The sequence below is a fragment of the Electrona antarctica genome (genome assembly GCF_951216825.1).
Source record: "Electrona antarctica genome assembly, chromosome: 6".
Taxonomy (NCBI): Eukaryota; Metazoa; Chordata; class Actinopteri; order Myctophiformes; family Myctophidae; genus Electrona; species Electrona antarctica.
In genome coordinates, this window is record NC_136811.1 from 11,139,682 (window position 1) to 11,158,307 (window position 18,626).

Genomic DNA, 18,626 nt, shown 5'->3' on the forward strand with positions numbered 1-18,626 from the left:
GTGACACTTTCTACCTCGGTACAATGATAAGAAAACCTGCATGAAGAAGACTGGCAATTTCATTATAAAAGAGACCAGTATCTATAATAATACATCCAATTTGTATATCGCTTTTCTCGGTACCCAGAGTAGCTTTACAAAAGAAAAACAGAACAAATTAAAACTGCTTCATTATAGGAGAATAACTAGTTAAAAACTAAGAAACTTAAAAGGCAAATCTAGCATTTGATCTTATTCACAATATGACAATATGTCATAGATCAACGGTTCACTTGTTCCCATAAATAAAACATTTTTGTGCTACATGACCAACATCGAAGCCCCAACCAGGCCATTCAACACCTAACCCAGGCAGCACTTGTCGGGCCTACATTGTCAAATACATTAACCACAAAATGTCTTTAAGTAGGTCGGGAGTGGCTTATTGTATAGGTATCGGCCGGTAACATGCGTTACACAATGCGCTAGACCCTGGCCCTGGGAGATGGATGCTGAGGTGGAGCGCCACACCTACCATTAGCTCCCACTCCCAGTAGCCTATACTTACCGCACAACTTGGCTGCACCCAAGCCACGCTACTCATACGCTTGAGTTGGCGGTGCCCGGGATCGAACCCATGAACCCGTCCAAAGGCGAGAGCTCCACCGACTGAGCTACCGGGACAAAAAAGGTCTTTGGTTTGAGACTTTTGAGTTCAAAGGAAGGCATTTAAACGTTTGTGTACAATATTTAGACAGTAATACGGTACGTTTTTAGACATGTTTTACATCCTCTGTCTCCTCCAGTGTCTATATTATGACTGTTTGGGTGCAGACCACTGAGAACATAGCGGGGGGCCGTTTTGTCAGTGTTCGTGGCAGGGGTCGAAGGGGTACACCGAGACCCCGCCGTGATGCTCGAGCTCTGTCTCGGACCAGGCGAGGACGTCCCCGGTGAGGTGGCTGCCGCAGGAGGCCAGGCTGTGGATGTCGCTGGCCGCCAGCACGTGGGACCACATCTGCAGGTCTGAGATCTCGCCCACGAAGGACTGGGTCGCGTCGAAACGGCCGCCCAGCGTGTCCTGGAGAGGTCAAACAGGTAAGAGTTCAGGTAAGGGATATACCACTCTTTGTATTTTATTACAACAAGGAAGGGGGAAGGCAGAGCGGAAGGAGGCTTAATAGGAAGCAAAGGAGGGTGCTGCTGAATGCAAAAAAAAAACACCTGTCTAAATTGTGGGGAGTTCTGTGTGGGATTCAGACAGACGTCATCTTTAGACGGCTCAACTTCAACTCAAACAATGTTTTTGAGAATGTGTTTAAAGGAACTGAACTGAGTGGACAAGCTGCATCAGATGAGATGTAGAAATGTTGATATTATCAATGTTTCCAGTTCCCACTGTTCACATCTCATCTCCTGTCAGTCCACTCAGTCAAAAGTATATTGTGCTTTGTTTGCACTGCAGGTTTCAAAATGTTTTCACTTTTTGATTTATTGAATACTTTATTGACAGTTTGCAAAATGTAGATAGTTATATAAAATAATGCCAACAGGATAACACAAAAGTCAGTAATTGTCAGTATATTAAGTGTCATAGTTTTTGGCTTAGTTTTTATTTAGTTTTATGTAGTTCTCCCAAGAGAAACAAAGGTAGTCGACGAACAAATGCAGTACATCATCTTTACCTGTTCCTGTCCAATGATGAAGACCCCTCCAGGTTTGATGGGGTGCCAGGGAGAGAGGCTGTCCCCGGATCCCCGCTGCACCCCGTCCTGGTAGGCCTCCCACTGCCCTTCCCGCGTGGACCACGTCACACACACATGGTGCCACTTCCCGTCACTCAGAGACAGGGGCAACGTCACCGCCTGAGGGCACAGGTCAAGGTGGACATGGTGAGTCACTGTACATACTCTCTGTGTAGATGGTCACTTAAAGGTATATTCAGTGATTTCACTTAATTCAAATATCACTTATTTTTTCTTATTTTTTGGATAATCCTCCCTACTATAAAGTGTGCTGACCATATAAGGAGTTCCTCCCTGTCCCCAGTGAGCCCCTGGGGTCAAAAAACCCTAGTTTCGGTTTGGGCTTTGGGTGGCAAAGCCTTCATCTAATCAGGATGAGAGGGGCCTTCCTCCAATCATGATCGAGTGGGGCGGGCATTGGTGCACGTGCTGTTGGTCTGTTGTACTTCCCCCACTGTAGAGCGTGTGCATGTGCACATCTTGTTACCGGGTGGACCAGGTTTTTTTCCAAATCACCCAAATCACTGAATGCTCCTTTAAACCCTACACAGTATATCCATAGTTGACCGGGGTCCCCCAGGGTTCGATACTTGGTGTATCCCTCTACACCAAATCTCTTCCAAAAAATAGCTGATCTACAAGTTGTGTAGATGAGCTATAGAGGTAATGGCAAAATAAGGTGCAGTGAATTTCACCGATACATTTTACTTGGAGTAATATCCAACATTCATATCCAGAGTGGAATGGGAGAAATGCAACTAGAGAATGAGCCTAGACAACTCAGTATGGAGTATGAAAATATTTTTTCAACCAGTCTGTTATGGACAAAATTCACTGAGAAAAGTACTGCTTACCTTCCTCAGAATGTATCTAATATAAGACAGAATATGTCCATACTGTTTATATTGCCAAATTAACTTATCCATATGACATTTTTCAAGAGAACACTAGTTGTCAGCAAGCCTGTTTTACACATTGGTGAATTTTATTTGCACCTGAATTCTACCTCGGAGCACGTCTGTTGTAATGGGGACCGTTAACAATATACAGTAGGCCTACATGCCCCAAAAATACTTTATTTTTCCTATCAAAAGTCCAATCTCAATTACTTCCTGACCAACAAAAATATAATGTGTGCTTGACTGCTTACATCAGCAGGTACCAACCAATTCTACCCAATGATGTCATCATGACATGCACCTGTTTCAGTCTCGCATACAGCTATTCCACAATATCTCCGAATGAGTCTGGAACTGCTGAATAAGGAAGCTGCCATTTCCGTTATTTTAAGAGCTTAGATGATTTATATTTATACTAGGATAAATTCGCGTGACTGTAAAGACGAAACGGAAGTGGGGTATATTTTACTCATGATAGAGCTTCAGCTGCTCCAGACTGTATGACGGAAGCATTTGGAAATTGCAAGAGGCAACAGTCTGGCAAGGCGAGACTATGCACCTGTCAATAAGTCTTCCACACAAAGCTACTACCTGTATATAATTCATTGTGCTAGAGCAGTTAGACACTATATACCTTTATTGAAAGAATAAACCCCTTGAGATGTCACATCTCATTTTCGAGGGGGTCCTCAACACAAATGAACAGTACATACAATACATACGATACAACAACAATACTTCCATGTATACACACAAAACAAAAACAGAACAAAACAAAAGCTCTCCCAAAGATTGCCACTCCCATCCCACCAATTCAACCCATAAATGGCAGAGTTCTTGTGGAAAAATCTGCATACTCAAAGCACAATAGAACCATGAAAATGAGCAGAGTACATACATGCGGTACCAATAAGCAAATATAATAATAATAAGCAGAGCTAATAATAATAAGCAGAGTATACATGCATGTAAGAGAAAGAGAGGCAGCACATAGTTTGTTGTGAAAAGACAATGCAGCCCATGAGAGATTAACGGGATTTAAAAGCATGAGCACTGAGTTGAAAGATGAGTAAAAATCGATTCTTTAAATACATTGAAAGAGGTGATGGATCTAAGTGAACTTGGTAATTCGTTCCAATCTAGATGGCAGTGCTGCATGTTGAATGGCACAAACATGGCTGCTACAGTGACAAAAAAAAGTCCCCCCTGCAAAACAATAATACTGTGCAGTGCAGACCAGTCGAGGGTTCCAGTATATATTTATTATTTTATTGTGCTCCAAAATAGAAGAGAAGTGAGAAGGGAAGTTTCATACACACATAACATCTTTTGATTTTTGATTAATCTGTTCTCAAAACTTCTATTAGGTGTGCTGTCATGCCCATTTCAGCACGGCTTGAGAGCTTATTTCAACCAATTGCCTGTAGTATAATATTAAATATTTTACTCCACTTTTTATTCTTGGCTTGTCTTGGCATGGTGCCAGTGATTTTAGGCATGGTGCGGCGCCGGGGGGAAACAAAAATCTGCAGGAAACCCTGAAATAAATGACACAGATGCTTTCCCGGTTTTAAAGGTATAACTAACTATACACTTTCCCCCGTCTTCACCCTCTTAAAGCTAAATAAATAGTTAAATACACACTCAAATGTTTTTCAGAAAACATTTGAGATGAGAAATGGGCAAGGCAGTAATAGAAACTTTCATTCAGCATCCTTGCTTGGTTTGTGGTCTGACATGACCTCCAGGTGGATCATGGTACTCGCATGCCCAAAATGAGTGCTCAGAGCTGGGTTAAAAGGCGTGGTGTGGTGTCTGGAGGGTTTGGAACGGAAGTCCCCCCCCCCCCCCCCCCCACACACATTGATCGCTGTGATAGGCTGAGACGTGCCCTGCTCCCCGTACCACCGGGAAATACGTCACGATACGGAAATGAAATGCCACCGGTCGGTACTCTGAAATCCCATTTGAGGTCGTCTTTTAAGTGGTTAAGGACTGCTCGTTGTTGCCAGTGTAGCGGTTCAACACTGAGCTAAAGCAGCCCGGTGACCTTTAAGTCCACCATGGTCCACTGCCCCACTGGCCTTATGCTATCGGTTCATCCCTCTTAATGACGTATGAGGGAGCTTAGCAGGTGGAGGGTGGTCACATGCAGTATACAGGTTAGGTACAATGACCCACGGTGAGCGAGGGGGTTAACTCAACTTGGTTGTCTGGCTCTCTGTGTATTTGGTTTCATTTCAAGTTCACTTAGATCCATCACCTCTTTCAATGTATTTAAATAATCGATTTTTACTCATCTTTCAACTCAGTGCTCATGCTTCTAAATCCTGTTAATCTCTCATGGGCTGCATTGTCTTTTCACAACAAACTATGTGCTGCCTCTCTTTCTCTTACATGCATGTATACTCTGCTTATTATTATTAGCTCTGCTTATTATTATTATATTTGCTTATTGGTACCGCATGTATGTACTCTGCTCATTTTCATGGTTCTATTGTGCTTTGAGTATGCAGTTTTTTCCACAAGAACTCTGCTATCTATGGGTTGAATTGGTGGGATGGGAGTGGCAATCTTTGGGAGAGCTTTTGTTTTGTTCTGTTTTTGTTTTGTGTGTATACATGGAAGTATTGTTGTTGTATCGTATGTATTGTATGTACTGTTCATTTGTGTTGAGGACCCCCTCGAAAATGAGATGTGACATCTCAAGGGGTTTATTCTTTCAATAAACGTATATAATAATAATAATAATTATAACAAATTCACAGGACCGCGCTCACGTAAATATGCTTGCTCCGTGCAAAAACGCAGGTCTCAATGCAAATTAACTATAGGGCACGTTATATCGCTTCACGTTTGAAAGGCCCTTTAGTCTAGTCCTGAGGTTTTTTACAGTCATTATCGTACCAATTGTCAGTGTTATCGTTGTTCTTCGTTTTCCTCCGAGAGGGTTTTAGGTTGGCTAATGAGGCTGTAAGGTCAACTATGTTATTGATGCTTTCTAATTCCCTGTTTACGCTTTCGCTTGTGTCTTGGAAGGTTCTTTTAAGTCATGGCTGCCAGTTCCCACCTGATGTCATGTGGGAGTTCAGACCGATCCAGATCGTACTGAATAACCGCTAGCTGGCATAGCATCTTGAGACTAGGACTGAAGTCCAAGATGTAAAGGTCATCATCGTGTAGGCCTGCTCTGTTCTCTTTAAATCCGCCAAAGATGATGCCACGATTTCCCACCATGCAACAGCAGCTGCCAACCATCGCAGACTGGTCATTCACATTGGGCTTAACCTCCTTCCAGGAGAAGGTCTCTGGATTGAACTTCCACATATCGTTAGCAATGTCTTCTTCGTCACCCTCTTTCTCGGTAGTACCAAATACGTACAGCTCTCCATTGTGGACAAACGCTGAATGCCACCAGCGTTCTTTCGGAAGCAGCTGCGCAGAGGGAACGACGAGCCAGAAGTTGGTCTCCGTGTCAAACACTGTCGTCGTAGGCGTCGTACTCGTGTTCCTGTCCACCAAATACAAACATCTTTGTCCCCATGATGGCGGCAGAGTGGTTGTATGAAGCAGGAGGCAGGCTGCCCCCGGTGTTCACTAAAGACCAGACCATCGTGGCGGTGTCCAACTTGTAGATGTCGTCGGTGGCTAACCCCTCCAGGCTGACTCCTCCGTAGACATACATGTCCTTCCTCAAGACGCAGGCCGAGTGGCCGACCAACACCTCCGGAACTGTCCCAGAAACCTCGGCATCGAGCCATCTGTGGGCGTCGACGTCAAATGCATAAAGCACGTTGTTGCAAAAGTCTTGCTCATAATCCATGCCACACCAGACGTAGACCATATATCCAATGAGCACTGCCGTGTGACCGTGGCGTTTACAGGGCACCTCAGGGGGGGCGCTGCTCTCCCCATGCGGTGGTGGTCACTGCAGGGGGCAACGTGGTCCATCTCAGAGACAGTGTGTTGAAGACATAACGCAAATCACACCCGTGTGATATCGTACATCATCATGACGTAAAATAGACACTATGCCCATTTGCCCAGACACTATATGACATAAAATTCTCCATTCATTGTCAATGGGATTTTTTTTCTTTTTTTCACGATTTTGTAACCCATTTTTCACCCCTGGCCTGTGTCAATTATCTATTGTGATCCTGGGCTCTACACACCCTCCGCCAACCTGGGGAGAGCAACGGACTTGAACTCACATGCTTCCTTCATGCATGAGTGTCCAGGTTGCTCCTTTACACCTGACAGGGGGGAGTTTCCCTGGTTGGACCGTGGTCGCGTGGAAGGAACACGTTATTCCAACCAGTTCCTTTCCCCTCCATCAGGTGCCCCGGCTGACCAGGGGGAGGCAGTTTAGTGACCAGGATTACTGCATGTTTTTTGTGAGGGTACCTACCCTAGGGGACACGGGGAGAACATGCAAACTCCACACAGAAAGGCCCTTTCACACCTCCATCTATGGTTACGCCTCGTGACATCATGTGACATGGAGACCCTTAGATCTCCATATATAGTTGTCAGTCCATCACGCCTCGTGACATCAGACCTCGTGACACACTCCATGCCAGTCTGACGTCATCAAACCCTCTACACTCAAGACAAGCTCTATATGGCCATGAACCCTGGCCATACTTGTTTTTCATTGTCAATGGCATTTAATGTTTGTGTTGCCACAAATTTACGTCATATTTGGCGGACATTTGACCTAATTTCTCCTTTCATTGTCAATGGCAAATATGAGACGTGTGTGGACAAAGCTGTATATAGGACACTCGCCTATATATATATATATATATATATATATATATATATATATATATATATATATATATATAGCCCCCCCTTCTCTCACCTTGTCGTCCACCAGCAGCTCCATGGGGTTGTTGCCCCACTCGATCAGCACCAGCTCGTTGGCCTGCCCCGGGACGGAGTAGGAGAACGGGGTGCCCAGGCCGGGCCCCCCCGTGCCACCCTTGATCCACAGGCACAGGGTCAGGGCAAAGATCTCGTTGGGCAGGGTCCTCTTCACCCGGCTGTACATGTAGTTGGTCCGCATGGGGAAGCCGATCTGGAAGGAGCCGGGACTCTCCGCCTTCGCCCTGTCGGGACCTGCACGATAAAAGGACAGCAGTTTGGTGTATATGATTTAGTCATCGGAAATGGAACGTTTATCTCATCATGGTCATTTTGGCTGTTATTTCTCCAGAGGAATGTGACTGGACATACAGTCCGGGCTGACTTGGTTTGGTGCTGACATCAGATCGATGTAGCGAACCCATATACGGATAGATACCCTTGGCCTAGTCATCGTGACAAAGCATAATCGGATAGTATATAACAGTGGTCTGATCAAGGGATGAGGCAGAAGGTTAAGTTCTAAGCGGACACCACTTCAGCGAATTCTAACCGGCATTAGTTCGAGCTATTTTATCCTTTGTTGGGCGGATCAGACTAAACGGCAAAGATGGTGGCCACAAAGAAGGAGAAAAAGTCCATGGAGTCTATCAACTCCAGACTCCGGCTAGTGATGAAGAGTGGGAAGTACGTGCTGGGAAACAAACAGTCCCAGAAGATGATCCGCCAGGGCAAAGCCAAGCTGGTCATCCTGGCTAACAACTGTCCTGCCTTAAGGAAATCTGAGATTGAGTACGACGCTATGCTGTTCAAGACTGGCGTGCACCACTACAGCGGCAACAACATTGAGCTTGGCACAGCCTGCGGCAAATACTTCAGCGTTTGCACGTTGGCGATTATTGACCCCGGTGATTCTGACATCATCAGGAGCATGCCAGACCAGCAGCAGCAGCCTCCCCAGTAGAGATGTATCCCCGTTGTTATAAATAAAGTTGGTGAAATGGTAAAAATGTAAGGTCTTATATAGACTGATCAGCTGTGGTCTGACGTAATGTCTGACATAATGAAATCACACCCATGTGAACTGGGTGACCATAGCAACCATGCTCATGCTTTTTCGTACGGACAGACACGTAAACTAACAAAGCCAGTTGTAGGAGTGGTTTACACCACTCAAAAAGAAACGAGACCAGAAAAGCGAAGATGATAAAGTGAGGACGCAAATTGTGATTGGCCAGGATGAGATGATAAGAACGCCCCTCACTTCACACGGGTGTATTTTTTTTTTAGTGGTGCAAACCACTCCAACAACTGGCTTTGTACCCGTGTACCCGTGTTTCCGTGTTTGTTCGTATGTATTATATGTATATAACCAAAGAACGAGCATGGTTGCTATGGTTAGCACTGACATTACGTCAGACCACAGCTGATCAGGCTATATAAGACCTTGCACCACTCAGTTCACACGGGTGTGATTTCTTTTTTAAGAAATTGCTTGGAAAGATTTTCAAATTGTTTTGGGAATTTCTGAAAGATATAGATTTCTTTTAGCATTTTCTTTTAGCATTTTGTTTTCTCCCAAATACTTAACCCATTCTGGGCGGGAACCCCTTCTGGTGTTTCAAGCATTATGTTCTACTTTAGCTATTGAAAAATTGCAGATCTACAAGCTCATAGCACAGCACCGAGTGCCGCGCTATGACCTTGTTGATCTGCTATTTTTGAAAAATCGTGAAAATGTGCCTCAAATCTTTGCTTCTGGGGGCGGTCACTGGAACAACATATTTCCAGATGGTGGTCGGTGGCCAAATACAGATGTTTGTTGGGGTCCTTGACATGAAATATTGAGCACCACTGATACAGAAACATGAGGTATTTCAGAAAACTGTCAGAATTTAGAAGACATTTTTTTAAATGTAGAAGTCAGGTCTAAATGGGTTAAAGGGATATTTACTCCCGACCCATAAATATGGTCCCGCCGCGCCCCAATCATGGCTCCCGGGACCCACTGTTTGTGGAAACGCTGGCCTAAAAGCCCCTGATATAACATTGTGCACCCACGCCGGTACCAGTGTGTTTGTTGGCGTACCTGACCGGTGCAGCTGGTTCAGTATGGTCTCCAGTGTGTTCGAGTGCGGTCTGTATCCCGTGTGCGCCACATAACCGTAGCCGCCGTCATCTTCGTTACCATGGTGACCGTCGTCGTCGTGGCTACCGTCTCCGTCTCCGTCGTGGGCGTCGTCGAGGTCATCGTAGTCTTTGTGGGGGTCGCCGACGTGCTCCATGTCCTCATGGTGACCGTCGGCGTCGGGATGGCCGTCATCTAGGGCCGGCGTCAACAATTATTACATCACAATCGTCTAATCGCAATTATTTGAGATAATCTAAAAAACAATTGTCATGATCGTCGAAAATCGTGACCACGTTGAAAAATGTAGAAAACAAATAAACAAGAAATGGCAGATCTACAAGTTTACAACACGACACGTTGTAAAGCTAGTAATGACATTTAAAAACATGGTAGTCATTTCTTGGTAAATTTCTGTTATTAAATAAAGCCTAGAAGGCTTTCTGTTCATATTTCTGTTTCTGTTCATTTCTGTTCATATTCAGCGGATTCGACCGTTTGCCATATTAAATGTTCCAATTTCCAATGCCAAAAACACAATTATTTGTGTGACAGTTTCTCGTCAATTTAACCCATTCTGGGCGGGAACCCCTTTTGGTGTATCAAGCATTATGTTATGCTTTAGCTATTGAAAATGTGCAGATCTACAAGCTCATAGCGCGGCACCGAGTGCCACGCATATTACATATAATTTTTGGGGTCCTTGACATGAAATATCGAGCACCACTGATACAGAAACATAGGTATTTCAGAAAACATGATTTAGAAGACATTTTTTAAATTTCCACGTCAGGTCTAAAAAAATGGGTTAAATGTGTGACGACGACAAGCCTTACCGTCATGGTGGTCGTCGTGGTGATGTGGGCCGCTGAGGGCGGAGGTGGTGTCGTCGTCGGGTGGGTGTGGTGGTGGGTGGAGCTGCTGCTCCATGGTGCTGATCTTCCTCTGGAGGAGCTCCTTCAGAGAGCTGGAGTACGCACTGGACACGTTCCACTTCTGCTGGCGCACACGCACGCACACAGACAGACACAGACACACACACACACACAGTGTTACGCTATCGACTGCTTAAACCTGTTTGACTTATGAGTCGTATAAACTCTAAAAACTGAACGCAGTGCCTCCCTGCTTGGCACTCGGCATCAAGGGATGGATTGGGGTTAAGTCCCTGCAAGATGCTATAGCGTCATTGGGTGTACTTATTGCGAACGCAGTGATTGCGAATGCAGTGATTGCGAATGCAGTGAGCACTAACTATGAGACCTAGCAGAACATGTCTGTCTGTGTGTGTGTGTGTGTGTCTGTGTGTCACGCTGTAACACCACCCACCCGCCACCAGAGGGTGCAGCTGTATCACACACACACACACACACACACACACACACACACACACACACACACACACACACACACAACTTAACTTAAAAAAAACTTAAAAAGAAAAAACTTTAAAAAAAAACGTACAAAAAAAAACTTAAAGAAAACTTAAAAAAACACACACACACGCACACACACATACACACACTAAAAAAAGAGCTTAAAAAAAACTTAACTTCAAAAAACTTAATAATCTATAATCTAAAAAAAGAGAATTAAAAAAAAAAACCTTAGTACGTATTTTATTCTAATTGTTGTTATTGCAATTTACGAGCTGCGTTCGCTTCCCGCGCTCGCGCGTCTTACTTGTATATCAAGCTCCGTCCTTCCGTCCGTCTGTTACCAGCTAATCTCCGGCACCGTTAACCCGGTTGATGCCAAACTTTGCACACACACTCCCTGGATGCCAACGATGAACCTCTGCCCCGCATTTTCCAGAACGGCCTGTTATAGCGCCACCATGAGGCAGCTTTTCAAATTTTTTACCTAAAACTGCACCGATCTGCGTGAAACGTTGCATGCACACTCCCTAGAGGCCAAGGACAAACCTTTGACCTGCATTTTCCGCATCTGCCTTTTATAGCGCCACCAGGAGGCCGACTTTTGTAAAACACATTTTTTGATATTACTCCTCCAGATTCTGTCCAAAAATCTCACAAATCGTTACACAGTATCTCTATAGTCATGTGCTCAAGTCGGATCTGTCCGATATTTCATATTCCATCCTAATTGGCTATAATTGGCTTTCACAGTTTGCAAGATTGCCCCGTTTTGAACACAAGCCTCAAATCATGAACGCAGCATGCAAATTACGTGAAATCGTTCACACATTTTCCTACTAGGCTGAGGAATATATCCCACCCTTTTCACATTGGCCTGTTATAGCGCCACCAACAGGTTGATTTTTGCAAAACACATTTTTGGAACAAAATGCCTCAAATCATCCAATTGCCAAGGCAAACATGTTTATATTACTCCTAAACATTTTGCCAAACATCTCACACAGTCCTATCCTCCTGGTGGAGACCTGTGCCCAGAAGGGCACTTTTTCTAGTTCTCTCTCATTCTCTTCGAAAAGCAAGGTAATCCTAGCTTTGAGCTGGTGTGTGGCCTGTCAATGGAGATCACTGTAATCAGTGTTGATTACACACAGCCCTACACCCCCTGTGGCTACTGACGCCTGTCTTTGATCACGGTCCAAGAAAGAGAAACGGATGGATGGAGAGACAGTCAAATGTTTTGCCAAATCTATTTAAGCCAACTTTCTCAAGGCCAATTAACAAAAGTTACCTGGTGCTTTGTCTGTCCTTTCCAGAGCTTATATGTACAGTATAATATAATACTTCCGGATCCATTTATCTCATGATGGGATACAGATAGTTCCACATTCCACTGCCTGCAGTGTTGTAGCATGTGACAATGAAACCCTGGAAATGTATTCTTTGACATCGTCGCTGTCGTCAGGCAGAAACCCTGTATTTCCATTTAGGCCTGACGTCGAAATTTAAATCATGTCTTCTAAAATCTAAATGATGACAATTTTCTGAAAAACCTCATGATTCTGTATCAGTGGTGCTCAATATTTCATGTCAAGGACCCCAGAAATGCTATGTATTTGGCCACCGACCCCCATCTGACAAATATGTTGTTCCAGGGACCTCTCAGAAGCAAAGATTTGAGTTAAAACGTTCGCTCTGAATTAAGAATATATATTCAAAGATTAACAAAAATATTCTTTACTTTTGGATCTGCATGTTGCATCTAAATGTCATCAAATGGTGGTCCATAGCTCAATGGAATGCCGAATAAATAATGGCCCTTGATATGAAAAAAGGTTGAAAAAAACCACTGACATGGAAGGTTCCCACCTGACGGCGACCATAATGTGATATTTCCCGTGTTTCTCACCTGGAGGTTCTCCAGCCGCTCCTTGAGGGCCTGCAGCATGCGGTCCATCTGCTCGGGCGATGACGTCATCCCCTCCCCTGCTGTCGTCGTGGTGCCGCCGGTGTGTTTATTATCCTTCCCGTGACCCGCCGCGCCCGCCCCGGTGGAGTGGTGCGGTGCATCTGGTAAGATGTTGCTGCTGCCGCGATGAATACCCGGACGGTTGCCACTGCGGTGACCACCCGACCTCGGCCCCACACCGCCGCCGTGCGGGGAGGGCGGGCCCTGGAGGCGGTGGTGGTGGTGGCGGGTGCGGCCGCTGTGGTCGTCGTCCGCCGTCATGCTCCGGCCGAAGCCCTCGCACAGGGCGAGCTTGGCGTTCAGCTCCCTGATGGTCTCCCGCTGCTCGAAGACGTTCTCCTTCTCCTTGAGCAGGCTCTCCCTGAGGTGGAGGATGGTGGCCTTGGCCTCGTCGGGCATCCCCCACCAGCCTGAAGGGGAAGGTCCTCCCGCAGAAGCTGCCTCGGGTGGTGTCCCGCCGTGGCGCCCCTGGCGCCCCGCGCTGGCACCCGATCCCCCCATGCCTGCCTCCCCGAAGCAGGCGGGGTCCGCGTCCATGGGGATAGGGGTGCATATGAAGCGCGGGTGGGCTCCGTAGTCGTGGTCGGGGCCCGTACTCGCGGACGCGGCGCAGAGGAGGAGTGAAAGTACAGCGGTCAGCAATCGAGAACCTCTATTCCCCTCGGATGGCGGAAACGACGAGCGAGACTTCATTTGAGATGTGCGATGCCACCGACGTTAGCGATGAGAATGATTGTCTTCTCGTTGCGGCATCTGATCTGGGAGCGAGGTGACAAAGACGGCCAGACCGCTTAGGGTAGATATTGTTCTCTCATCTTCTGTGTGGCAAGAACTTTGATCGACCCTGTAAGTCAAACATCAGATGTTCAGAACAGATTTATTTCCAAGGCGCGGTTACAAACGGATTCCAAGGTCACAGCAAAAAAAGTCTCACTTTGACTTTGGCTCTGATTGGTCACCCACAAGCGAAATGTAATTCAACCCGAGGAGTGCCAGACCAATCTCCCCAGGGATTTGTCGGCCATCTCTATTCTGGGGCAAACATTCAGTACGTGGAAATGGCAGATCAACAAACCCACAGTGTGTTTCTTAGGTCACATTCCCACCTAATACTTCGGTAGACTCGATGCGAATGGGAGGAGAATTGGGACTTCTTGCATATTTAATTTGCTGCGGTTTGCCTTCACACTGTCATCACGCAGCAATTGGAAACGCAGCAGGGGGACCTTTATCAATGTGTTCCATTCATAAACTATAGCCTACACAGTGAAATCTATGGTGATCAAAATTTCAAATTATACTCATAACGTGCATGTGTCGTGCCGTCTGGGACTGGACCCCCCCCCCCCCCTCTCTCTCTCTCTCTCTCTCTCTCTCTCTCCGCACGCAGCCACGCACTGTTCTTTTGGGCATGGAAGGAACAGCGCTGAGCGCACTGATATAACAGACCGCAGCGCAAAATGTTTACAAGTTTAACGAGATGAAAGTCCCTACTCCCCAGTCCCCACACAGTGACAGCACTCCATGTTTACGGCACGCACAGACAGACAGACAGACAGACAGACAGACAGACATACAGAATATTCTGTAGGCTATAATACACTGCAGTGTTTTTATGTGTTTCCTTAAGCAATTGATTAATGTACTCTCCTAATTTCGATCAGGGCTTCAGTCTCCTCATTCGACCACGTCTATCCACGGTAACGGGACATCTTTGCGCTGCGTAAAATATGCCTTCTCCGTCTCCAACTGTGTTCAGCTCCTCACCCGCCCGTTTGCTTCATTTCCTTTATTTACTGCGGATTGCATTCACACCTGCACCGAATCGTAATCAAGTGCGATTGGAAGCGAAGTGAAACCCCCGTTTTTGCTCGGAGTAGAATGCGGTTCTTTGATACGCATTAGGATTCGAATGAGCCTTCACACCTGCCAAACGAAGTGCACTTTCTGACAATGCGCAGCAGGATTCGTTTTAATCGCAGCAAAGCTTTCTGGTGTGAATGTCACCTTAATGTGCTTGTAGCTCAGCTATTTTCGACAAAGGGTTTTAGTGTGGAGGGAAAAAAGTAGGGGGCCAATGCAGAGCCCTGGCGGACCCCGGTCAATTAAGTACAGTATACACTGTAGAGTTTAAATAGTTGGATAAATTAGTTATAACTGTCAGAAGCTGATCATAAGATATTCTAAATTATTCCATATTGTCTTTGGAATGTGTTTTGTACAGTTGCTTATGATAAGACATTCTATTTATTATTCAATATACTGCTGGATCAGGACGACAAACACAGCTCCTGACCACAAATAGTGAATGACGAAACCTTATCGGTGTGATTTGCCAAGAATTGTCTTAGCTGGTCTGCCTACAGTCATACAGTATAGCATACTGTACACATGTTGCTGAGACAATAACGCCTCATTAGTTTTGTCGCACACTGAAAATAGCAGATGCAAGCTCACAATGCTTCGACGTGTTGTAAGCATCTCTAGTCTGTAGGCTTGACCAGCCCAAGGCCACATTCTCCAGTGGTATAAATGTTTGCGTGACTTCCACTGAATATTAATTCAATTGTATTTGCTGTGTAATATGTTGAACAGCCATATTCCATCAGTAGGCCTATATATATGTGAACTGTTTCACTCCACTAAAGTAGATAATTAAGCAACTAATTGGCTTTAAGGATTAATTGAGGGATTGGACTGGAAGAAAACCCATGGTTTTCATCACTGTATATGAGCAATGAGCCTATAGAACACTGTTGCACTGTAGACAAGACATTGAACAGGCAATAAAGACAGATGGCTATATTGTTAGACAACCTACAGCATGTCAATATACATGTGCTATAATGATCACAACTACGTATAGTAATATTTAGTCCCTCCCTTTTAGTTGTTTTGGGAGTTTCCTTTGGGTCCGGGGTTGTATTTGTGACTGTACATTTGCACATACTGTACGTCAAATGTGTCCTCTGCATTTAACTGTTAATTAATGACACCTGGGGAGCAGTTGGGGGTTAAGTGCCTTGCTCGGGGACACTTCAGCACAGACTGGCCGGAGGATGGACCAAATTGTATGACAAATAGCCAATCTACAAGCTCACAATGTTTCAAGATGCAATATGTTGAGAGCTTGCAGCCTTGCACAATAATAATTATTATTAATATTAATATGTTGTTGGGGGGATTCACAGCCCTCTCTCTGTGCGTTACAAACTAATTTAAAATGAGGAGCACATGAGGTGACGGTTATGGCTTAGACACCACCTGTTGCTTCCACTGAGTGTGTATGTATATTGTATGAGTGTTTGGTGAGTGTGGATAAACCTTCCCGTGTCTGTTCAGTGACAGTCCTGTTTTGACACACATAAGTATGGTTGAAATTCCGTGCCATAAAATCAAAGACTTGAAGTTTGAGAGTAACTCTTTTTGGAAATCAAGAGGCATTTCAAGCTGAGAAAATTGCCTCTGTCAATCAAGTTTATTATAGTTAAAGGACCACTTCACCACTTTTGAACTTCTCTTCTTATAATTGGTCCTAACTAATGTTCATGAGAAAATACTACAATTTTTTCAAACTCAGTCGGTGTCTCATAGGAAGGCTCGCAGTTCAGAAACCCGTCCACCAGTGACATCATCGATAAATGGTAAATGGTGCATTTATATAGCGCCTTTATCCAAGGCACTTTACATAGATTGTGCATTACATTCACCCATTCACACACCGATTGCGGCGGAAGCCATGCAAGGTACCAACCAGCACATCGGGAGCAATTTGGGGGTTCAGTGTCTTGCTCCTCCTAGACAGGAGGAGCCGGGATTCGAACCGCCGACCCATGGATCATTGGACGACCTGCTCTACCTCCTGAGCCACAGTCGCCCCCTCGATGGTGAATCCAAGCTAATAGAAACGGCAGGCTTTCTTTTCCTGAAAAGTTGCAATGCAAAAGTTGAAGCCATCGTTCTCACGATAATAAAAATCTAAATATATTTTAAAACAAATCTTGTTAAAAAAAATCTGCCTAATGATGATGTCACTGGTGGACGGATGTCCGAACTGCCCAAAGCCCTCCTATGAGACACAGACTGAGTAGGAAAACAATTGTGGTGTTTTATCATGAACATTAGTGAGAACCAATTATATTAAGAGATGTTGAAAAGTGGTGAAGTGGTCCTTTAACTAAAATGAATAAAATCATTACAACTAGGTATGGAAAGCACTAGCTAACTGTAGTATTGTATTTTATGCAAAAACAAATTAAAACCTAGATAAAAGGATAAGGTTTTTATCTTAGTCTTATTTTGGGTGAATATGACAAAACCCAATTTAAAAACGAGTTAACACTAAACTGAAATAGAAAAAGGTTAAAATATAATAAAACTAAAATAATTGCTTTGTATAAGGTTCAGCAATCAAACCGTAGCTTCAACCCCGGTCCCCTTCGCTGTCTGTGTCGAGCCCCATTTATATTTCTCCGTATGCCACCGTCGTACAGCAGAGCATTTAAATGAAGCATTATTCACAGGCTTTGGAGCAGAGACAGATGGCCAGGCAGAGGACTGTGTCACACTCAATCTCCATTATTTAGCGCTAAGTTTATTACCTCTCACAGGTCACTCAATTACCCTAATTGCAACCATTTGTTGGTGGTAACTTGGTCAGAGATAAGTGGGCTTCCTTGACCTTGTATGCGCGTGTGTTTGTGTGCGTGTACTGTGTGCACGCGTGCGCATGTGCGCATGTTCGCATGCATAGGCTATGGCTGTGTGTACGTGTGCTTGCTTAACCATGCGTGTGTAGTGTGAGTTCAAGTGTGTATGCGTTTGTAAGTAATCCATGAATCCTGGTTGTTGTGTGCCATATGGTCCAAGTGGGCATTAAGGTAGTGTGATTAGTCCCACATTAAATCCTGATAGCCTCATTCAGCTGCGTGATTAACAACGTTAACCCTGGCGTCCCTATTTTGGGCAAATTCTCAAAACATTAATATATATTCTCAAAAAAATACTTTCAGGCAGATCTACAAGGTGTGATTTGTGCTACAGTATTTGTTGCATGATGAAGTATATGGTGTTTAAACTAAATAATGTCCAAAATCTGAAATCTAAATAGATTTCAATAATGGGTTCAATAATTATATCTCTATTTTTGTAGAAAATATATCTAATGCCGTTGCAGCATTAGGCAATATAGTCATTTTTTTTCCACTTTCCCGATAGCTTCATAGCTCACTCTTCTCAAAGAAGACTTCTGCAAGATATTTAGTCTATGATCAAACTCTGTGTGTAGAATAGATAAAGTTGACCAAAACACTAGTTTATCTATTGCGTACACGTCACAATTAAATACAGGTGCTCTCCGTTCATCTAACAAAGGCCAACTTTTGGGTCACCGACAATCTGTGTTTAGTCAATTTGTTCCATACCAATTATCCATGAATGTTGCTAGATAAGTAGAGCAAAAGCAAAATAGCTAATGTGTGACTTAAGACATTAGGCACATCTTGCTATATAGGCTACTATCATGTGGATGAGAACGCTAGCAAGCCTTGACAGATTAGTTTTAGTCAGAATATGTATGCTATGATGAGGATGGTAAGATCATGTAGGAACAGGTCATTAAAAGGCCTGTGAAGAAGGTCCCAGGTTTGATTTCCAGCCCTG

General features: G+C 44.6%; 2 protein-coding genes across 2 annotated transcripts; one reads left to right on the plus strand and one right to left on the minus strand.

Annotated features, from left to right (window-relative positions):
• Window positions 1-844: 844 nt before the first annotated feature.
• Window positions 845-13,658, minus strand: LOC306924944 (neuronal pentraxin-2; the record flags this gene model as incomplete). The annotated part of the gene is made up of 6 exons (XM_079503624.1): window positions 845-1,060; window positions 1,665-1,844; window positions 7,491-7,747; window positions 9,582-9,815; window positions 10,457-10,616; window positions 12,906-13,658. 6 exons carry the CDS (start codon window positions 13,656-13,658, stop codon window positions 845-847), a joined length of 1,800 nt encoding a protein of 599 aa, XP_079359750.1.
• LOC306925595 (large ribosomal subunit protein eL30-like) lies at window positions 8,079-8,502 on the plus strand. The gene has a single exon (XM_079504522.1). It carries the CDS (start codon window positions 8,103-8,105, stop codon window positions 8,454-8,456), a length of 354 nt encoding a protein of 117 aa, XP_079360648.1. The 5' UTR covers window positions 8,079-8,102; the 3' UTR covers window positions 8,457-8,502.
• Window positions 13,659-18,626: the final 4,968 nt, after the last annotated feature.